This window comes from Canis lupus, chromosome 16, assembly GCF_048164855.1.
Source record: "Canis lupus baileyi chromosome 16, mCanLup2.hap1, whole genome shotgun sequence".
Classification (NCBI taxonomy): Eukaryota; Metazoa; Chordata; class Mammalia; order Carnivora; family Canidae; genus Canis; species Canis lupus.
In genome coordinates, this window is record NC_132853.1 from 36271059 (window position 1) to 36291646 (window position 20588).

The following is a 20588-nucleotide window of genomic DNA, read 5'->3' on the forward strand; positions in this document are numbered from 1 at the left end:
GCCCCCTAAGGAGGAAGAGTGGAAGGAAAGGGAAGGTGACCACCCAGATCCACTCCCGCTTCTGGGGGTGGGGCGGGCAGCGTTGGGCAGAAGCGGGGCGGCTAGCAGACACCGCCTGCCCGAAGAGGCCTCCAACGCCAGGGCGCTCCCGGCTTCCGCCCAACGAGCAAGCATCTTCCGCAAGAGCTATTCGGTGACTTTATTGCAACTCATTTTGCTTTCATTTACTTTAATTTATCTCATTCTAAATTAACACAGCGATCCAAATAAAATTTTTACGTGGGGAGGTGGGGGAGTGGATGAGCCCTGAGAACGAGAGCCTGAGCGGTGCAAGTTTACCCGGCTGGTGTGGCCGCATCCCGGCCGCTCGGAGCCCGGCCGCGCCGCCCGCCCAAGCTCCGCGGGCTCCCTCCGCGCCTTGCTGCCCGCGGTCCGCGCTGCCGGCAACCTGGAATCTCCTCGGGAGTACAGAGAAAGAGAGAAAAAAGAGAAAACGTTTTTTGGGGGATGTTATTTCGTTTCCTGCACTTGGGCGCTGGTAGCTCAATTCAAAATACAGCAGTATTTCAGGGGCCCTGGGAAACACGGGGTGAATTCTGTTTGGTGGCGGTGGAGATTTTTTTGTTTGTTTTGTAGGGTTTTTTCCTCCAAAACACCCCTTGATTGAGGAACATAAACCTGGAGGACGGTGCCTACGCATCTAGACCTGTGGAGCTGATTTTTAGAATTTATTCGATTACAGACCTTGGATTATTTAAATGCAAAGAACAGGTTTTGGGACAGAAAGAAAGAAGCAGGTTTGAATGGAAGCGCGTTTTAGGAGAATCTCTTTAATTTGAATTTGTAGGTAAAAGTCCCCCTGAACCGGCACTTTCCCCCATTAATGACCGCAGAACCCCCTGGAGAGCACATGGAGCTGTCATTGGGAACCTGAGCATGTGGGCATTTGGGTGGAAGAGGCAGGGATCTGGCTTCACCCTCTTCCAGTTTCTGGGGTGCAGAGGCGAGACTCTGGTTGCTAGGCTGTCCACCTTGGCCTCTGTCAGGGCCGCCTTTCTTTCCTAGGTGAAAACTAGGCCCTAGGGGATCTAAGACCCCCACACCCGCAATGCTACACGCCTCACAGGTGGGGGTCCCACCATCTAGAGGGCTGGGAATGAGGGGGGCATTCAGAGGAGGAGAGGGGACCCTGAAGCCTTCATTTTGCCTTGATGCAAGTGGCAATTTTGGATACCCGCTGTTACTCCCGACTCACCCCAAAACTGCCTTAGAATGGCCCCTGTGTGGAGGATTTGGGGTGAATTCTTACTACAAGAGGGAGGCAGAGCTCCTGTGAGAATAGGGAGGTTCTGGAGAGAATCCCCTCTCCAGATGGACCCCTGTGGCTCCTCAGTCTGATTCCCTGCACCCCAAATCTCATCCCTTCTCAGATTGGGGTTTCCCCAAATAGCGAGAAGGAGAAGAAAAGAAGATGGCGACCGAGAAAAGGGTTGCTGGTGGAGCAGCCATGAAGAAATGCAATAAATTCCTTGTTGTTTTATGAAAATTTACAACTTTGTGATAGAAGTTTATGAGTGGTTGAATCCAGCGATTGGCCGGCGCCGGTCATGTGGCCGGGCGATCGTGAACATGAACTTTTTATCATTTCCCTGGTGGTTATAATGCAGCATTCTTTTGGACACCACACCTAGGTCGGAGCACTGTCGTCCTTCAGGGCTCCAGCCTCTTGATATTTTTATACTTCAATATCAGCTCGATAAAGCAAAAGAGAGAGAGGAAGAGAGAGGGAAAAGAGGGAGAGAGAGAGAGAGAGAGAGGGAGAAAGAGAGAGAGAAGGAGGGGTGGGAATTACACAAAAGAGAGAACCAAAAATAATTTTAATTTCTAAGTTGATTTGCTTGCTGATCTGGGATTTTAGTCATCATGGAGGGTAAATGGACAATCTGCCCAGGACTGCAGCCTGATACCATTTTTCAAAGCCAGAACTTACTCCATTTTCTATGCAAATATCAGAAAAGCGAAACACCCTCTCTCCCAAGTCAGAGAAGGGGAAGCGACGGCTCTCAGGTTGGGACAATATTATCTGGAAGATGAAGAAGAAACAGAACGCTTCCCCCCCCCCTTCCTCTTCACCCCTTTCAATCGGAGGGAAGAAATCCCAAGGTCTACAAAGGTAAGGGAGATTCTACAATTCTTATTCTTTTGCATCGATTTTGGAGGGGGTGGGGCTTAGGTTTGTCTCCCTCTCCCCCCACCCCAAGACGGGGCTGAACCCCATCTCTGGGCGCTGCAGGGAGAGGCTTCCCAGGAAATTCGGTGGCTGAGAAAGAGAGAGGGGTGGCTGCTTCCTGGAGGGGGAGCCAAGGCAGGGAAGATGGGAGGAGGAACCGAAAGGGGCCACGGAGGCGAGCTCTAAGTCGCCCTTTTAAGCTGAGAGGAGAGGCTCCAGAGAGGGGGCTGCGAAAGACAGCATAGGGGTGTCTGGGCTTCAGGGCGCCCAGAAGCCGGTCGCTCTGGCCTCTGTGGGTGTGCGCCCCCTCCCCCCTTCCCTCCCTCGTTCCGGCCTCCCCCAGTTGGCCCCCTGCAGTTCTCTTGCCCGGTGCGGGTCTCGGCGGTTTCCCGGCGGCATTGGCACAGGGGCGGTGGCGCTGAGGGACGTCCGGGTCTCTGGAGGGCCTGGAATCTCCGCAGAGGCCCTCGAGGGCGAGGAGGCGGCGGCTAGAGGGACACACAGAGAACAATTCACAGAGAAATGCTCCTTATCTCCCTGCGGAGACGGTTCTGAAATTAAAGGGCTGTGGGTGGAGGCACCCAAATCGAGGGACACCCCCCTCCCCGCCTCCCCCCCCCCAGGAAGCCAGCCTGAGAATGCCCAGGTCTCTCACCACTCCCACAGGAGGGAGCCTCGCTCTGCAGGGAGACAGTTTTGTGGTTTTTAATGCGGTAGGTTACAGCGTGTTGGTTTCTGTGCAATATTGATTCTATTACTTGTGTTTTTATCGGTATGGGTGTGTGGATTTCGGTGGAGAAAATTGCCATGTGTGGTGTCTGAGGTGGAAACGCTGCAAACTTTCCGGGATCCAAACGTGTTGATTGTGGAGAAGCTGCTGAGCATGTTGTGTTTTAAGCTCGTAAACAAAAACAAAACAAAAAAAAAAAAAAAAAAAAGAGGGGAACAGAGTGGGAGAAGGAGAAAATAAAAAGAGAACCCAATAAGGGAACCTGATGGTTTCCGGACTGCAAAGCTGCCTGGCCCTGAGCTCAGACAGCTAGTCTTGTCCCTCCCGCGCCTGATTTCATTCTCCAGCCAGGCCTCCTGGGGGTGAAGGAGGGGGGTGGAGAAGAAACGTTGGGCGGGAGACTGAAATGTCTAAAGTAGCTGGTGGGGTGGAAGAAGGGGAAAGCCGGTTAAAACCTAAAAACATAGTGAGAGGGCTTCTGGGGAGGCTGCCAGCGGAGAGATAAGTGGCTCTGGGCGTCAAGGGCAGGAGAGACTGATTTAGTTTGGTTTGCATAAATAGGTGACTGCTTTTCTCTTTTTAAAGACCAAATGAGGAGCGTTCAGCCTCGGATGTCTGGTTGGCTAGGGGTTGCAGGGGATGAGGGTGGGTCGGGCGATATTGGCCCTCTCAAGCCTGAGCTGGGAGGAGAGGGATGCAGGCCACTTGTGGCGCGGGAAGGGGGCCCCTGGAGGCACAGGTAGATGCCCCTGAAGCAGGCCTGGACTGGGTGCCTGCAGGGACCCCCGGGCTGCGCCGCGAGAGCACTTCTGGGCCAGCACCTACGGTACTCGGGGCCTATTCTCAAAGGAAAAATCCCCCAAACCCATCCAGACTAAAGGTCTTTTTCTCCTGTAGTCTTGGCGGGGAATAAATCATCCCTTAGACAGTTTGCTCTGACCCAAATTATGCGGTTTGCTGCCATCTACCGTCCGTTCGGAGACATGCGGCTTCGGCGCCGCAAAGCCCGGCGACACTGCCTGAACCGCGCCGCTGCCTAGAGCCCCCGCTGCTCAGGTTCGGAGGGTTTTGGGGGGACTTCGGCCCAGATTGCTGCTTTCCGCTGCAGCTTGGTACCCGCCTGTCCGCGTGTGGATTAGAGAACAAGTGTGCCCTCCCCCCTCGCCCGCCCCATCCTAGCTCCAAAACCAGCGGCTGGCTGGAAAAGCGGCTTTTTCTAGGTCATATTTAAAAAGGACTAATACTGCATCTCGCGGGCAGGGGGCCCTGAACCCCAAGGGTGGGAGATCAGAGTCGCACGCACTCGCCCGCCGGCCTACCCACCCCTCCAAGGCTCGAGAGGGGATCATCAGGGACGCTCGGGAGATGCGAGGCCAAGGCTGTTCAAGGTTTATTTGGTTTTCTTTTCGGCCAAGGGAGGGAGGGGGCAGCACGGGAGGCGCCGGCCCCCGCAGTTCCACTCGGCTGTCAAAAGACAAACCCGGGTCTGTGTTCTCCGGGTTGGCCGGTGAGTCTTGCCAGTTGCTTGGCCGGTGAGCCCGTGGTAAAGGAATGGAGCCGAAATTTTCTGGAAACTGTTGGTGTCTGCAAGTGAGTGTGGGTCCCCTCCCCCATTCCTGATCGTTTCAAGCGAAATTGACACAAATATGTCTTGGGGGAAACATAGGGAGTGGGAGTGGGGATCGATCCTTAAGGAACCAAACCATTGTGATTTCCGTTCCGGAGGACCCCTCACACTCGCTTAACCCGACCGCCTTCCCAGAAGGGGGTGGTGATGGCAGGGGTACGCGCCTCTGCTGCCGCCGCGTTTGAATATTGGCCCCTGTCTCACGGGTTACTGATTAGCTCGGGCTTTCAAGCCGCAGGAGGAAGCTCTGGCCGCTCCTTTCAAGGTGCTGTGGCCCCAGTTCCTGGGCGGGGGCTGCAGGAAATTGCCTGCGGTGCCAGGCAGGCCGAGGTGTTACTAGGGTCTGGCCCAGAGCTGGAGGAGTCTCTGAGATCGAGGGGCCCGGCGGAGCTGGGGGGCGCAGACCTAGGGGCTGTGGTCCCTGCATTCCCGGCGCCTTGAGAGTTGAACCACAGGAGCTGCCCTTTCAGGTTTCCGGGCAGCAAGAGTGACTTTCCGCCGCCAGAAGGCCGGGCTTAGTGTGGAGGCCTCGGGGGAGCCGCGGGAAAGTCTAGGGCCCCTCTTTCTTGGGGGCTATCCGCAGGACAGGTGGGGAGAGAGGCGGTTGGTACAGGGGGTTGATACCCTTTGGCTCTTAGAGTGCCCGTGGACCTGGTTAGGGAGAAGGGAGAAGGAGCCTTTGGCCACCGCCTTATCCCACCCCGTTCCCCGCCCCCCCCCCAAGTTCGGAGACCACGATGTTCATTTGCATAATGGAAATGAAGTCTTTGTAGCTCAGGTTGGACCGGCCAATTTTAAGGCAATATCCCATGTCAACAGCTCCCAAAGGTTGAGAACTCCCTCTGGGAACATTTACGTTCCCCAAATTCAGAGAATCACAGAGTCTAGGGGAAGAATTGGGTTGAGATGTCTTAATTTGCTCCACCCCAGCTGGAGTTGGGAGTGGGTTGGAGCAAGATGCTCACAACCCAATGAGCTGGAGGTGGGGGGAGCTTTGTAGCTGAGAGAAAATGAGAAGCTTGGACAGTGTCTCAATCCCCCCTCCTCTCTGTACACATCCAGGCAAAATCCCTTCCTGAGGTTACCAGTACAGGAGAATTTTAGTCATGAGCTGAACACAACTTGGACATTTCCCTGGGAGATGAAAATGCGTGCACATCCACAGGAGCTCATATTCACAGCATAGAAAATTACAATTATAAATTCTGCCTGTGGGGTTTCTGTACAGTCCTTCTGTTGTGTACTCAAGACTTGGTACACATTTATGTTCACCTCTCTATCTACACACTTTCTCCATGAGGCTGAGAGAGACACCCCGGACTGGCAGACAGCTGTGCCTGCTGGGTATTTACATATTCCCCGTTGGAGACAGACGGACGGCAGTGGACCGAACTACAGACAAATTCGTAGAGATCTGGCTCCAGAAACCAGGCGGCCTCTGGCCGGGCCCTGCCCGTCTGCTCTTTCTCCCAAACAAACGGATCAGACGAATAAACGCTCATAAATACCTCTGGGCTTAGATAAGAGCGATGAGGCGCTATTTCCTTTCATGCCGGACTCCAGGCGCCCAGGCCCTGCCTTGGCGGCTCCATCTCACGACAGGCAACCTGCAGAGGTGAGGTTAATTTGGGGCTGTGACTCTAAGGATCAAGCAGTTATTTTAGTGCTTCTCATGCCCTTCCTTATGGCATCCTACTTAGTCCAGATTCTGTAGCAAAGCCCATACTGTCCAGTTCTAGGAAGAGGGCATTGTGGTCAGGGAGGAGGCAGGATGGTTGTGGTCCAAGGCCCAAGGTCTGTGGCAGAGAGGAGGGAGGTGCAGACTGGCACTCTCCTGATCTTGCCCCTCCCCTAGACCAAATGTTCTCCATTCCTCTCTAGGAATGGGCCCAATTACAGCTAGACTGGGGCACTTAGGATTCATCATTAGGATGCTTGAGTTTTCTTAAATCTTGATAACACCTCCTTAGAGTTTGACTAGGAAGTGGTTGGTGGGACATGCAGGGATAACTACTCGGCCATGAATTTATAGCCTAGAAGTTGTCCTGAGTTCAGGAAGCCTTGCAGGCCACTTTGCAATCAACCAGCTTCCTACTCTCGGGTCACCAACCTCAGCCCTCTACCACTTTAACTCGTGTCTCGTGCCATCTTCAGTGGACAAAAATCTGGCCCACAAGAAGGAGCCCAAAGGACAAGGCAGAGGAGAGTCAGCCTGGCCCCTTTATCATCAGATTTTGCCACACATTCTGGCTCATTTCGGAACCCAGGTCTGAAGGTTATCTCCCTTTAATGCCTGGCCTCCACATGCATAGTTAGATTGTTGAAAATATATTATGGTTCAGTCTTCCAGCTTGGCTTCAATGCTCATTTTCCTTACATGGTGGGGGGAGGGAGGGAGGGAGAAGGAGAGAGAGGGAAAGAGAGAGAGAGAGAGAAATGAACGGAGATGGGCACTCTTTCTCACATCCTAGCTTGTGCAGCAGCAAAGCTGGTGATACAAATATGAGATGTGGGAGGGACTGGAGGGATCCTGAGAGGCGGACAGAAGGGGGTTCGGGCTGATGGTTGTAAGCTGCCTGCTGAGTCCCCAGGAGGACCTGGACAGCTCTCCCTCCTTAGAAAACTAAACCCAAACCAATTATTGAGAAAGAATTCATTTTCAAAAGAACTGCCAGCTTCTAGAGAGACCTGGAAAAGGAGCAAGGGCCTTTCTCTTTCCGGTTGTCTTTGATTGTCTCAAAAATCAGGAAATTTTGAGGACCCAGAATTGGAGGAAGAACATTTTCTTCCCTGTGCCCAGGGGTACTGAGACATCTTTGATCCCTAAGAATCTGTAGCCCAGGATATTCTAGTGATTTGGGGCGTAGGGGGTGGGATGGAGCGAGGGTGGCAGGCAGGATCCCTATCCTAGACAAACCTAGGCTGGGGGATGCCCCTCACTCCTACTCTCCCTATGCCCCCAGCAAGCGGAAGAGAAGGCTAGCTAGTCCCTTTCCCCAGTGTCCCTTCAGGGGCCAAGAACAAGCATCACATGCTCCAACCAGGCAGGATGTCTTGGGCAGCTGAAGCAGCAGCAGCAGCAGCAGCCTTCCAAGAAGCTCCTAGTCTAGCCTCGCCTAACCTAGCCACAGAGCCAGAGGGAGAAGCTTGGGCTCAGACTCTCCTCCCATTTCCCAACCTCCTGGGTTCTCTGGGCAGCAGGCTCTGGCCTGCCCTTCAGCCGGTAAGAGCTGTGAAGAAGCAAGAATTATAAACCCAGGCTTGGAGGAGGCAGAGGAGAACTGAGAAACAGGAAAAACAGTTTTCAAAACCTGGGAAGGAGAGTGTTTCTTCTTCTTCGCCTCCCCTGAAAGCGATGCTAAATAGTGAACTCTTCTCTCCTACCTACAGAAAACCCTAGAAACAAGTCTTTCCCTTTGGTTCTCTCGTCACCACGCAGAGAGGGACGTTTAGGCACCCTTCCCTTGAGGGAAGGGGTCCAAGCAACGCAGGGGTTAACTTTTCTGAAAACACAATTAACTTTTTCCTATCCTGCGTGGGGAGGGGAGGGATATATTTATTTAATCACTGGGGGATGGGGTGGTCTCAATCCAAATGCTCCCTCCTCCCTCCAAGACACAGACGCCTCTTTCGCAGATCCTACGTAGGTGGAACAGGACGCGTTGTGTTGTTGGGGGGAGAGAGAGAGAGAGAGAGAGAAACGAGAAGAAGAAGGAGGAAAAAAAAAAGGTTGATAGGTTTGTGCGCGGGTCCCTCGCGCGGGCTGCGCTCCTCCTGGGTGCTATTTGACAATTCCTGCCTCTGCCATTGGTCAGTGTTGGATCAGATGGTTGTATTTCCTTCTGGCCCTCACTGGCACCTCGCCATCCCCCCTCAGCTAAAACCCAATCTCAGATATACTACTAATAGGCGCGGCGCTCGGACTATAAAACACAACAAATCATAAACCCGGCGGAGCAGCAGCGGCCGAGCGCGCCTCCCCTCCCAATGAGTTCCTATTTTGTGAACTCCACCTTCCCCGTCACTCTGGCCAGCGGGCAGGAGTCCTTCCTGGGCCAGCTACCGCTCTACTCGTCGGGCTATGCGGACCCGCTGAGGCACTACCCCGCGCCCTACGGGCCCGGGCCCGGTCAGGACAAGGGCTTTGCCGCTTCCTCCTATTACCCGCCCGCGGGCGGCGGCTACGGCCGAGCGGCGCCCTGCGACTACGGGCCGGCGCCGGCCTTCTACCGCGAGAAGGAGTCGGCCTGCGCGCTCTCGGGCGCGGAAGAGCCGCCCCGGTTCCACCCCGAGCCGCGGAAGTCCGACTGTGCGCAGGACAAGAGCGTGTTCGGCGAGGCCGAAGAGCAGAAGTGCTCCACTCCGGTCTACCCGTGGATGCAGCGGATGAATTCGTGCAACAGTGAGTGAGCCCTCCCGCGGTCCCCCACCCCCCGGGGCAGAAGTAGCGCGCCCCCCACCCCCCGCAGCCCCCAGGGTGCCGGCTGGGCATCTCAGTTAGGAGCTAAGGGAAGCCGGGGCGCCCGTCCCGGGTCTCCCGCTCTGTCCTCTCGCCCTCAGGAGTTACAAAGTTTGCAAAGTCCCAGCCGCACTGGGAACCAGGGGGAGCGAGTGGGCTCTCCCGGAGCGCCGCGCCAGAGCGCGATTCCGGGGCCCGGGGCCGGGGAGGGGGCAGGGGCCGCAGCCACTGGCGTGGCTTTCCCTCGCGCACCCCCCCCCGCCCCAGCCCTGGTCGGGTCCCCCCACCCGAAGACGGTTCCATTAAAAACGGAGTGCGTCATGGGAAGGGGGGCGTCGTGACGCTGGCGAGGGAGAGTGCAGTCTGTCCGGGACTGTGTTTCCCTGGGGGTTCGGGGCCGGGGAATGAGGAGGCACCAGGAAAGGGGTGGTAGAGGAGGGAGGGAGAATGAGGGGGAAGAACGGGAGAGGCAGCAGGCGGAGGGGGAGAGAGGGAGAAGCAGGCGCCTGGGTCTCAGGTTGGATTATTTGTCGGCCTTAAGTCCCAAATTGATGTCCATTAGTGGGACACGAAAGTGAGGAGCCGTTAATGCCGACTGTGGATCGATCCACGTCATTACGGATTAAGGGCTGGAATCTATCACAGGGTGGTGGGGAAGCCAGATAGATGGAAAGAAAAGATAAGGCTAGGAAGAGACACACCTGGCCGTGCTTCCCCGGCCCCTCCCCACTAGGCTCAGGTGGGATTTTTAAACTCGCCTCCCATCCCCCCACCAAAGGTCTAGACCAGAGAGGCACGGGCTTGGGAGGCCCAGAGGGAATCTGGAGGGGGCGCTGGAGGAGTGAGGAAGGGGGTGGGTGGGCAGGAAACTCGAAGAGTGGAGGGCATCCCGGGACAGGCTAGAGTCCATGTTTGAGGGTCGAGTGGGGGAGGGGGTTCTGGCCCTGATGACCCCAGGCCTCAGCATCTTCTCTCGGCGTAACAGGTTCCTCCTTTGGGCCCAGCGGCCGCCGCGGCCGCCAGACCTACACGCGCTACCAGACCCTGGAGTTGGAGAAGGAGTTTCACTACAATCGCTACCTGACGCGGCGGCGGCGCATCGAGATTGCGCACGCCCTGTGCTTGACCGAGCGGCAGATCAAGATCTGGTTCCAGAACCGGCGCATGAAGTGGAAAAAGGAAAGCAAACTGCTCAGCGCGTCTCAGCTCAGTGCGGAGGAGGAGGAAGAAAAGCCAGCCGAGTGAAGGCGCTGGAAAGGGAGGGGGGACGCCAAGGGAGCGGCCTGCGGGGAGCCGAGGGCATCCGAGAGCCCCCCCAGAAGGCTCTGCGGGCGGGGGCGGGGTCCCGGGGACCTGCTCTCCAGCGCGCTACAGGCGGGGCCCAGCGCTCTTCTGGATGCCCCCGCCCCGCAGAGCTCTCACTGGGTGCTGGGAGGCCTTGCCGCCTGAGCCCACCCAGCACCCCGAGCGCCCCCTCCGTCCCTACGGAGCCGCTTCAGCCCCAGCAGGCTCCCCCGTGAGAACTGAGGACCGGACTCACTTGATATTTCCTGGAAGCAGAGCAAATGCTCTGGTCCCTGTCGCGTCTCATTTCGTCCTTGTTCCCCGTGCACGGTTCAATGGTAGATTCGCAGTGCCCTCAGCGGGGGGCCTCGAAGACTCCCTGACCCCAGACCTCTCCTCCCCCCCAAAAGCCACTGGAAGGAGCACATACTACCTAGAAGTAAGAAGAGGAGCCTCAGAAGAAAACAAAGTTCTATTTTATTAATTTTCTATGTGTTGTGTTTGTAGTCTTGTCTTAGCTCTGGACGTGAAATACTTCGGTAATAATATTAATATTATTAATGATGATGATGATAATAATAATAAAGATGTAAAAACTCGCCGCTTGGTCACCTGTGCTCCTCCCCTGCCACTCCCCCACCCCCAAGGCCACCGCAGTGTCCGGGTGCCAGAAACAGGGCCTGGAAGGCAGGAGCCCCTGGTCCGCCCGGCGGCCAAGCACGACTCGGAAGTTACAGTTGAGATAAAGGCTGGGGCGGTCCAGCCCAGGCTCCGGGCGCTGCACCTCGCCAGGGCTGAGACTCCTAACAGCCTCTCTGAGTGCAGACTCGGGGGACTGAGAAAGGCCGTTTCCCTCTTATTCTCTAGTTTTTCCTCGTTTATCCGTGGCACCAGGGACATCGCCGAGGCCCTGAGCCCGGAGCCTCTGCAGAGACAGCCAGGCGGGTCTCGCGCCTCAGCAGTGTCCTGTCATCACGCTGGCGAGGCCTGAAGCCTGTGGCCTGCCCGCATGGCCTGATCTCCGCCCGCCCTGGCCCTCAGCTCTGGGCCTGTGGCTCCGGAGACTAAACCGGGGCCACCAGGCAACTCTCAACCCGCAGCTGAAGCCTCCAGGCACCCCTTCCTTCCTCAAGCAGGAATTCTGCGACAAGTAGGGGAACTGAAAGCGGCTGGCAGGCACGGGGTGAAGGGCGCGGCTTTCCCCTGCTCCTGGGAGACCCGAGGCGCAGGAGGCCAGGTGATGGGGTGCTTTGGTCTCATCCCCTCCACCAAAAAACGACCCATTCTCTCCCACCCCCACCCTCACCCAGGCGGCAAGCTGCGGACAGTGTTTTCCTTTCTTTCTCCTCCCTCTGTCTCCCTTTTTTTTTATTATTTGTAAAGAAAATAGCTGCCTGGCAGAAGGAGCCCAGCTGCGGCGGTCTCTGGCCGCCCAGCGCGCTCAGCAAGGCGCCGCTGGTCCTCCGAATCCCTTTCCAGGGAAGATGTGGGCTGCCGGGCAAATTCTGAAACTACTCAGACGTCGGCGAGGGGCCTCGAGTGGGGTGTCCCAATGTAATAGAGGGCATCTGGTGAGGAGGTGACAGGGTTTTCTTGCCTTGATCCCGAACTCTCAGAACCCCAAACCCCGACCACCTATTCTGTCGCTGCCACCATTTCCTCCCTGCAAGTAGGCCCGCTTAGCCCCAGCAGAGCACATCCTCTGGGGTCCCTGTCCTGATTTGCCATTCTCTGTGTCTGGGCTGAGGAGGAGGAGGAGGTCAGGAAGAGGATCCCAAACTTCTAAAGGGCACAGAAGTGAAAGCTTCCCCATGGACCCCTTGGTCCAGCCCTGCCAGCTCCGCCTGGACGCCATGCATGGGAAGGACAGCCGGGGAAGGAAGCAGGCCAGGCCGAGCTCACTGGGAAACGCATTGTAATAATTGTTTTCCACACACATCTTCCAACCCTCCTCCCCCATTTCCGCCCCAACCCGGAGACTTGCAGAGCCCCAGTGAGGGAAAAGCAACTCAATTTTTGATCATCTCATCCAGAGTGAAAATAATAATGATGATGATACTAATAACAACGACAAGGAGAAGGACACAGATAGTCTAAACCCACTCCCAAGAAAGTGGGTGAGGGCTCAAGTGAGTCCCTCCTCTAAAAGACTCAACTCTGAGGAAGAGCCCAGCCCGGGTTTCTTTCTCTCCCGGCGGTTTGCAGGGAGCCAGCAGGGAGGCAGCCGTCGCCGCCATGGCAGTCTGCGGCCCGCGCTCCCGCCGACCACCGGGAGGTGGCGCGCTCTGCTCAGAGGCCGCCGCCAACCTTCTCCCTGTTTCTCCCCCTTCTCCGTTTTTCCCCCTCTCTCAGAGGCTCGCATTGAATCGGCCCTAACGATTCTCGGATCGTCATTATTTGTAACCATAGAGCATGAATTACCTCTTGAGGTCATCAGCGAGAATTTACGACTGGTCAACAAAAGCACGTGATTCCCTAACGCCCCCCCATCCCCCTTCCAACCCCCCCCCATATTTGGCCGCATACATAGCAAAACGAAGTACAGTGCATCGCTATAATTCATTAATACATCATAAATCGTGAAGCACAGGGTTATAACGACCACGATCCACAAATCAAGCCCTCCAAAATCACCCAAATGAGCTCGTACTTTGTAAACTCCTTCTCGGGGCGTTATCCAAATGGCCCGGACTATCAGTTGCTAAATTATGGCAGTGGCAGCTCTCTGAGCGGCTCTTACAGGGATCCCGCTGCCATGCACACCGGCTCTTACGGCTACAATTACAATGGGATGGACCTCAGCGTCAACCGCTCCTCGGCCTCCTCCAGCCACTTTGGGGCGGTGGGCGAGAGCTCGCGCGCCTTCCCCGCGCCCGCCCAGGAGCCCCGCTTCAGGCAAGCGGCGTCGAGCTGCTCCCTGTCCTCGCCCGAGTCCCTGCCCTGCACCAACGGCGACAGCCACGGCGCCAAGCCCTCTGCTTCGTCCCCCTCCGACCAGGCGACCCCGGCCAGCTCCAGCGCCAATTTCACCGAAATAGACGAGGCCAGCGCGTCCTCGGAGCCTGAGGAAGCCGCGAGCCAGCTAAGCAGCCCGAGCCTAGCTCGGGCACAGCCAGAGCCCATGGCCACCTCCACAGCCGCGCCCGAGGGGCAGACTCCGCAGATATTCCCTTGGATGAGGAAGCTTCACATCAGCCATGGTAATTCTCGCTTTCGCTCCTTTTCTTTCCTTTTTTCTTTTCTTTTCTTTCTTTCATTCTTTCTTTCTTTCTTTTTTTTTTTTGTCTCGTAGGCTTTCCTTCTCTGCGTTTGGGGAGGTGGGGGGGGGAGGCGAGGAGAGCTTGGCTTCTCCTCAAATACAGATTTATTTTTTTTCTATTTTTCACAGAGGGGTAGAAGTCTCTAAGAGGGTCCTCGCAGCTCAGGGGGATAGAGCCAAAGAAGGTCTAGGTCTTTAGCTGGGGAGGAGTATTTTGAATGATTTGTCTCCAGATTCCGCTAAGGTTTTCTTCACCCAGCTGTACTAGCTCTAGGATGAAGGATGGGGTTTATGTAACGTGGGGAAGGGTCCTGCTTAAGCCCCGAAATTTTGAGGCTGATGCTAGCAAAGGAGGGGCGAGCAGCAGGAAAGGGAGCTTTCCAGGGCAAAAGTGCAGCCTCTCTCCTCCCTCCCGGGGCGAGCGGCGGCCTGAGCCCAGCGAAGGGTGAGGCACAGGGAGGAAGCAAGAGACAAAGCCGGGCGCATTCGCTGCCGCCGAAGTGGGGGCTGCAAGAGAAGGGGGAGCAGAAGCGAGCTCGGATGCGGGGCGTCTGGAGTGGGGGAGGATTCGAGCTGCGGGGAGCTGGGTACCGGGGACGCCTGGGTCCTGCTCCACGCCCCTCTCCCATCCAGTGCCCCCTCCCTTAACCGGAATAACGTTGCCTCCCGGGCTCTACTCTGTCTGCTTCAGATATGACCGGTCCGGACGGGAAAAGGGCCCGGACCGCGTACACCCGCTACCAGACCCTGGAGCTGGAGAAGGAGTTCCACTTCAACCGCTACCTGACGCGGCGGCGGCGCATCGAGATCGCCCACGCGCTCTGCCTGTCCGAGCGCCAGATCAAGATCTGGTTCCAGAATCGGCGCATGAAGTGGAAGAAAGACAACAAACTGAAAAGTATGAGCCTGGCTACAGCCGGCAGCGCCTTCCAGCCCTGAGCCCGCCTGGAGGAGCCCTGGGTGGCCCAAGAGCCCTTGCCGCCCCCAGCCCTGGCCCCTCCAAACCTCCCTGCGCTGCCACTGCCCGCTGGGGACCGGTTCCCACGAGCCTGCCTCGCACCGGCCTTGTGTTACGAGTTTTCGTTTGGTCTTAGGTCTTCCTGTGGCTCCCTCTCTCCTGGACTGGTTAATCTTGTTATTATTGTTAATAATAATGATAATTATTATTTTCCCTCCCTGCTCCCCACTCCCCTCCACTCAGCCCCCAATCCGCCAGTGTTTCTGAATGTTCGTGTCTGTGGTTGCACTCCTTCCCCCAGGAAAGAAAGAAACTCGCATGTTTAATGTGAACAGTCCCCTTCCTATCTGTGTTCTTCTAACTTATTTATAAAGGGATGAGTGCTGTGTTTTGAGTTTCAGCTTGAAACTTCTCTAAGGGGCAGCAGTTGAGGTGGGGCAGTGCCGGAGCAGCGCCCGGCCCAGCTGAGCTGGTCTCGGACATGGAGTCCATGACTGTCTCTTTCCATCCTCCTCCTCCTCCTCCTCCTCCTCCTCCTCCTCCTCCTCCTCCTCCTCCTCCTCCTCCTCCCTCTTCCTCCCTCCCCACTCCCCAGGCCCAAGTCTTCCAGAGGCTTGGTCAAAGGGTGGGAAGGAGGCAGGAAGGACCAAAGGGGTGATATGGAGAAGAGGGAAGGTAAACCGTGAGAATTAAGTTCCTGCCGCCTGGGTAGGCCCCACAAGGCCTGGCCTGGGAGTGTATGGAAACACAAATAATCCTCAGTGTAAAATGTCTTGTGTATTTCTCTGTGAATTCATGGGTCTGGAGTAGAGGGCCCAAAGCTTGTAAATATGGGGATAGTCTGGGTCAGACCCATCCCCTCCCCCCCTACACCCATTTCGCTTCCAAGACCATTTGTAGTGAGCGAGTGGATGCTGTGCTACGCGTGAAATCTGTCTTTGCCTTTGCCGGGCCTGTCTCAGTGATTCGCTTTTGGTATTTGTAGCTTTCCTTGAAGTCAAATAAATGTTTCCCCTAATCCACTGCCCTTCCACTTGTCTTTTCTCTGGGGGCCTGTCCCTCCCTCACTGGGCACACCCTAGACCATTTTTGACAGATCTGGGGTGTAGGGAAGGGAAAGCAGGATGCTTACCAGCAGCCCCTCTTAGCCACCTACATCCCTTGCTTAGTCAGCCGAGTTCTTGGGTCAGGGGATAGGCTTTCATGTCTGGGGACTGAGAGGCCCAGAAATCCCACATAGAGCTGGGGCAAGGGAAAGAGTGAGCTGGACTCCACCCTGGCCTTCCACCAGCCAGCCAGCCAAAAAAGCCTCTGGAAACCTCTTCAGGGAAAGTAATTTGGGCCTAAGTTCTGAGCAGGAGGCTCCTGACCTTTTGGGAGTGGTACAGGCCTGCCCAGCCCCCCTGTCCCCTGGCCCAAATCCCAATTCTGCTCTACCACCCACTAAGACCCCTCCCTCAAAAAAAAAATCAGCTCAATTTCAAAGGTTTCCTCTCAACCTCAGTTTTCTCTAAGCTTATCAAGGGCTCCCTCTCTCCAGGAGCCCAACTGACCTTCCCTCTTGGTTAGGAGTTGGGGTCCCTCCTGGAAGACCCCTGGCTCCCCTGCCAGCCGGAGTAGCCCAGGGTTAGGGCCCAGTACTCCTCCATCCAAGTCCGCCTTTACCCTGAGTGCAAGAGTCAAGTCTGGACACTTACCCGGTCAATCCCTTCCAGCTTGGCCCAACTTCTTACAGGACTTGGGGGGGAGGGGAGCTGGTGAGGAGACAGCCAAGAATCGTAGAGGCTCTACTGGGCCCTCCTTCCCCCTCGCCCCTTGACTTTGTCCCCCTTTGTCCATAGCAAACTATCCCAAAAGTCGCTATGACATTTAGATGTCAAATGGATAGGGGTTTTATCTCGAAGTTAGATCGTAAAAATCGCCGAGAAGTCAGACAGATACCCCTCACTGGCTCGAGAAAGTCACGTGAGGTCCATAAAGTTAGTTTTATGGTTTTGGGGAGTTGACACCGCGCGGTATATTTCACATTCTCCAGAATGTTAAGTGACACTTTAACTGCTCGCCGTGGTGGGGAAGGGGGCAGAGGTAGGTGAGCGCTCTCCCAGCCCAGAAGGCAGTGGCGGCACTCCCGCGGTAAGTGGCTTCCAGCTTTCGCTTTCTCCCCCTGCAATTTTGGGGCTTGGAACTGGGGAAGGAAATCTTGCCTCCGGCAGAGCTGTAGGACTACGAATAGGGGGGCATTTAGACTGCTCTTTTTGCACCAAGTTCTGACAGGCTGAGTGTCTGAAGTGGGGGCTCTCAGCTCTGTAAGGCCTCAGTGGTTGGGGTGCCTGGTTTTTATTCGCAGGAGTGTCTGACTCTTTGTGGGGGAAAAGGCTTGTGTGGGTTCCTTCAATGTCCTTGGAAATTTAGGGGGACAAGAGGAAAGGGGTGTGTACTACTGAAAGGAGGGCCCCTTGTGGGGGGCCACTTCACTGCTGGATATCTTGAGACCCTTGGTCATCTCTCCACCCCCAGGAAAGAAACTTTATGACATTCATTTGTCAGGGGTGTGTGGGGACGCGCCGCTGGGCACTTTTATCTGGATACATCTGAGCTGAGCAAAAGCATCGGGAAGGCTAACGCGGCTGCTGTGGGCTGCCCCGCACTGGGGCTCTCTCTGGCTTTCAGATTTTTGAACTCTGTGAAAGGGGGTACCCCGCATTTCTCCATGACCTCATCAGGGTTACCCAGGATGAGGAATGTGACACTTTTGCATTCAACTTCAGCCTGTAAATTCCAAACCAACCTTATTGCTTGGCTCTGAGGAGGGTCAGAGGGGCACAAATCCCCTCAAATTCCAAACCTAATTCCTGGCCAGGAATGGGGGGAAGGGGAGAGCTTCTTCCCTTGCCTGGAGGAGTTAGGTGTCTAAGCAGATCTCTGGCAGGCCCTCCATAAAGAAAACTTGCTCAAGAACACAGACCCCAACTGTCTGGAGGGAGAAAAAGGAACTCAGGAACAGGAGAGAAAAAAATCAGAGAGGTTCTGTCTTTCTTCTCCTCTCCCTCCCTCTTCTCTCCCTACTAGACCCTTAAAAAAGCCCCTTTGTTTTGTGGCACCACAAACCAGAGGGATTTCATCATTTGACCCCCAGGGGGCCTGTTATTTCCTATGGGCAAATCACCCTCTTCTAAAAACCAGTGGCCTCCTCTCCACCAAACTGACCCCCCCATTTTAAGACCCATGGGGTCTACCACCACCGTGTTACTCCTGCCTTTGCCAGCCTTCTGGCTCTTGATTCAGCCTAACTCCGGTGAACAGTCGATAGAATTGAACATGTGGCACCTTATGGGGCTTCTGATCTTTGGGACAAGGGGAGGGCCATGAGATTCCCTCTATTCCCCCATTGAAGGATATCTGCACACTCTGCCTGTATCCTTTCTTTCCTGCAGCCATTCTCTGTTCCCTGAGCTCTCCAGTCCCTGCCCAGGCCTGACTTACAGGAGAATCTTCACAGGTTTGAGAGCAAAGAGGACAGAGGGCTTGGGGTCCCTACCCTGACTTGAAGACGAATCCCCCCCAGGAAGGAGGAGAAATTTATATCCCTTGGAAAAGAGACTCTGGTCAGCTCCCAGAGGGTCCCCAGCATCATTTAAGATATCAGTACATTCTGGAGGCACAGCTTCCACAGGCGTCCACTCTGGAAAAGGCAAACGAGTTGAGTAAGGTGCAGAGGAAGGATATAGCAGGGGCAGAATTTGACCTGGGGCCTCCTTGGAACCCCCATTCCCATGTGCCCTGTTTCTCTTCTCCCAGAAACCCCAGACCACCAGGCCTGCCCCTGAAGATTTTTTCCCCCCTTCTATGTCAGCTCTGCAAACTCTGATAAAGAATGTGTGGGGCCGGTGGCCCCAGGACATCTGCTAGGCATATCTAGAAAGATTTTCCGGAATGGTGAAGAGCAGCCCTGGGTGGGGTGGTGTATGAGGGGGTGCCCACTTCCGTTTGGAGGTCAGAACCCTTGAAGGGTCTCCTCCTGCTCTAAGCAGTTCCTGGAGAAGACTCCCTAGTTGTTTTTCTTCTTTCTTGCTTCAGGTTCGCTGGGCAATGGTCTCTCTTGAAACCCAATAAGGACAGTCAGGAGGAAGGGGTGAGAGTTGAGAAGGGGTTTCTGGTGCAAAGGAACTCTTCCTTGTCATGGAGCCATGGATTCCTGCCCTCCCCTCCTGCCTTCCCAAGACTTTCCCTGGGAAAGCTGCTCCTTAATCTTAAGGACTTTTGCCTTCCTCCCTGCCCACCTGCTTTCCTCTCCCTGGCTGAGTCCAGGCCTCCACCTTGTGAGCTCCAGGCTGGCACCCTCCAGCCAGATCTCTTGCCCAGCCGCCCAGCCACTCAGCGCCCTCCACCTGGGCAGCCAGGGATTAAGGTGGCAGTTGCCTTTTTACCCTCCAAGGCCTGCCTGACCCACCTCTCAGCAGATAATCTGATTTTGAATTTTTTTGCTTGATTTGGTTATTTCGTTTTGTTTTGTTTTGTTTCTCTGTGCGCGGGGTGGGAGGAAGTATAAAGAAGTGTAAACAGGAAAGCCAGCCGGCCCTGGAGTTCCGAGCGCCCATATTTCATCGGCTTCCTCTCCATAACTGGAGCGGGGACACTTAACCCTTCCCTGGCTGTGAGAACATGTTCACTGGGGGTGGAGGTGGGGTAGCCGGGGTGGGGGGGAAGTGGGGGCCAGATCCAAGTGGAAGCTCCTCTCTTGGCCTGCTTCCTTTATCCCTCGGGTCTGGATGCTGGGGCAGAAGCCAAGGATTTGGAACAGGAGAGAAGACAGATCTCTTAGAAAAATCTCTCAAACTCAATCCCTTCCAGGGTAGAGAGAAGGCTTCCCATGCATGTTTTTTTTTTTTTTTTTTTTTTTTTTTAATTTTTTCCAGCTTTGGGCCAAACAGGATCGACCAAGGAGGACAGAGCTGGGAAGAACCCCTCCCATCCTTTAGGGTCATTCTCTCCATTTTTGGAGTTTCTAGAAGTAATCAGATTTCGAGGCTGGGATCTGCCCACAGCAGGGTTTATCGATTGCTGCAGTGCTGTTACACATCCATATTAATTAACCCAGACACCGGCCTGGAAACTGAGCAGCTTGGGGAGGAGGAGGCAAGAAATGGGGGTCCCTTAAAGAAAATGAACATTTTCCCCTCAAGTGCCCCTGGGGCCCAGATTGGAGAGTCCTTCCCCACCAAAATAGTATGGCCTTCACCAAGCTTGAAGCCCCTGGACTTCTCAGCAGGGGTAAATGTGTCTCACTCTCCTCAGTCAGAGTCTACACACAAATCTCAGGGGTGGAATTAAACACCTCTCAGGCCTGACTCTTCCTTGTCAGACATAGGTTGTCCCAGTCCTTGGATGGATGGATCCTTTGGTGGATGTTCTCAGGACAACCTTTCTAGAGGGCTTAGCAACTCCTCCCTACCTTTCTTCCCACTTCCCCAAGGTAGAAGCTTTTTCTGGGGGAGGGGGAGCTTGTTTTGTTTTTAGTGTTTGGTGGTGGTGGTGGTGGTGGTGGTGGTGGTGGTGGTGGTGGTGGTAGTGATGGCCTTCCCCTTCCTCCTACCCCTCCCTCCAAAAAGTGATTAAAATCTGTTAAAGGATTTAATTAAGACAGTTAAATGAAAAGGAAGGAGGCGCAAATGAGTTGGGGGAAAAAACCCACACCAAAGCTATTCTCAACGATTAAATCGCCATTTTAACAATATAATGGAGTTTGCATCCTGAAAGGGGAAATCTACGCTCATATCTCATCAATAATTCATAGAGTCCGGGATCACGCAGAGGTCAGCAGACGGGGCCGAAGCGCCGGCCTGCTTGGGGCTCCGAGCCGCTGCCGCATACATTACCCGCCTCGGGCCTCGCTGCCGCCACCTCAGCGGCTCGGGGCTGGGGCCAGGGCCTGGGCATGCCGACAGGTTTAGGCCGATTTTTCGATTTTTTGTTTTTCCTTTTCTGAAATTTACTGAGACCCAGATTGCAAGCTCCCAGAGGAAGTGGGAGATTTAGGAGAC

General features: G+C 55.3%; 3 protein-coding genes and 1 long non-coding RNA gene across 5 annotated transcripts in view; 3 read left to right on the plus strand and 1 right to left on the minus strand.

Annotated features, from left to right (window-relative positions):
- Positions 1-32: 32 nt before the first annotated feature.
- On the minus strand, positions 33-16445 carry LOC140606596 (uncharacterized). The gene is made up of 4 exons (XR_012008922.1): positions 16245-16445; positions 6096-6194; positions 1310-2718; positions 33-458 (listed from the first exon to the last, which is right to left on the minus strand). It is a non-coding gene; the product is annotated as an uncharacterized lncRNA (long non-coding RNA).
- The window catches only part of HOXB3 (homeobox B3), a 56622-nt gene continuing 38066 nt past the window's right edge, over positions 2033-20588 (plus strand). Inside the window, exon 1 of one of the 2 annotated variants that reach the window (XM_072780221.1) lies at positions 2033-2173. The gene's annotated coding sequence lies outside the window, so the exon portion shown is untranslated. Of the gene's footprint in view, positions 2174-16547; positions 16681-20588 lie in introns of those variants that run through there. The other variant, XM_072780223.1, reaches the window with a different exon arrangement.
- On the plus strand, positions 6981-10929 carry HOXB6 (homeobox B6). The gene is made up of 2 exons (XM_072780243.1): positions 6981-8989; positions 10032-10929. The coding sequence occupies exons 1-2, from the start codon at positions 8575-8577 to the stop codon at positions 10289-10291; spliced, it is 675 nt and encodes a 224-aa protein (XP_072636344.1). The 5' UTR covers positions 6981-8574; the 3' UTR covers positions 10292-10929.
- On the plus strand, positions 12862-15569 carry HOXB5 (homeobox B5). Its single transcript, XM_072780235.1, has 2 exons — positions 12862-13530; positions 14281-15569. The coding sequence occupies exons 1-2, from the start codon at positions 12969-12971 to the stop codon at positions 14526-14528; spliced, it is 810 nt and encodes a 269-aa protein (XP_072636336.1). The 5' UTR covers positions 12862-12968; the 3' UTR covers positions 14529-15569.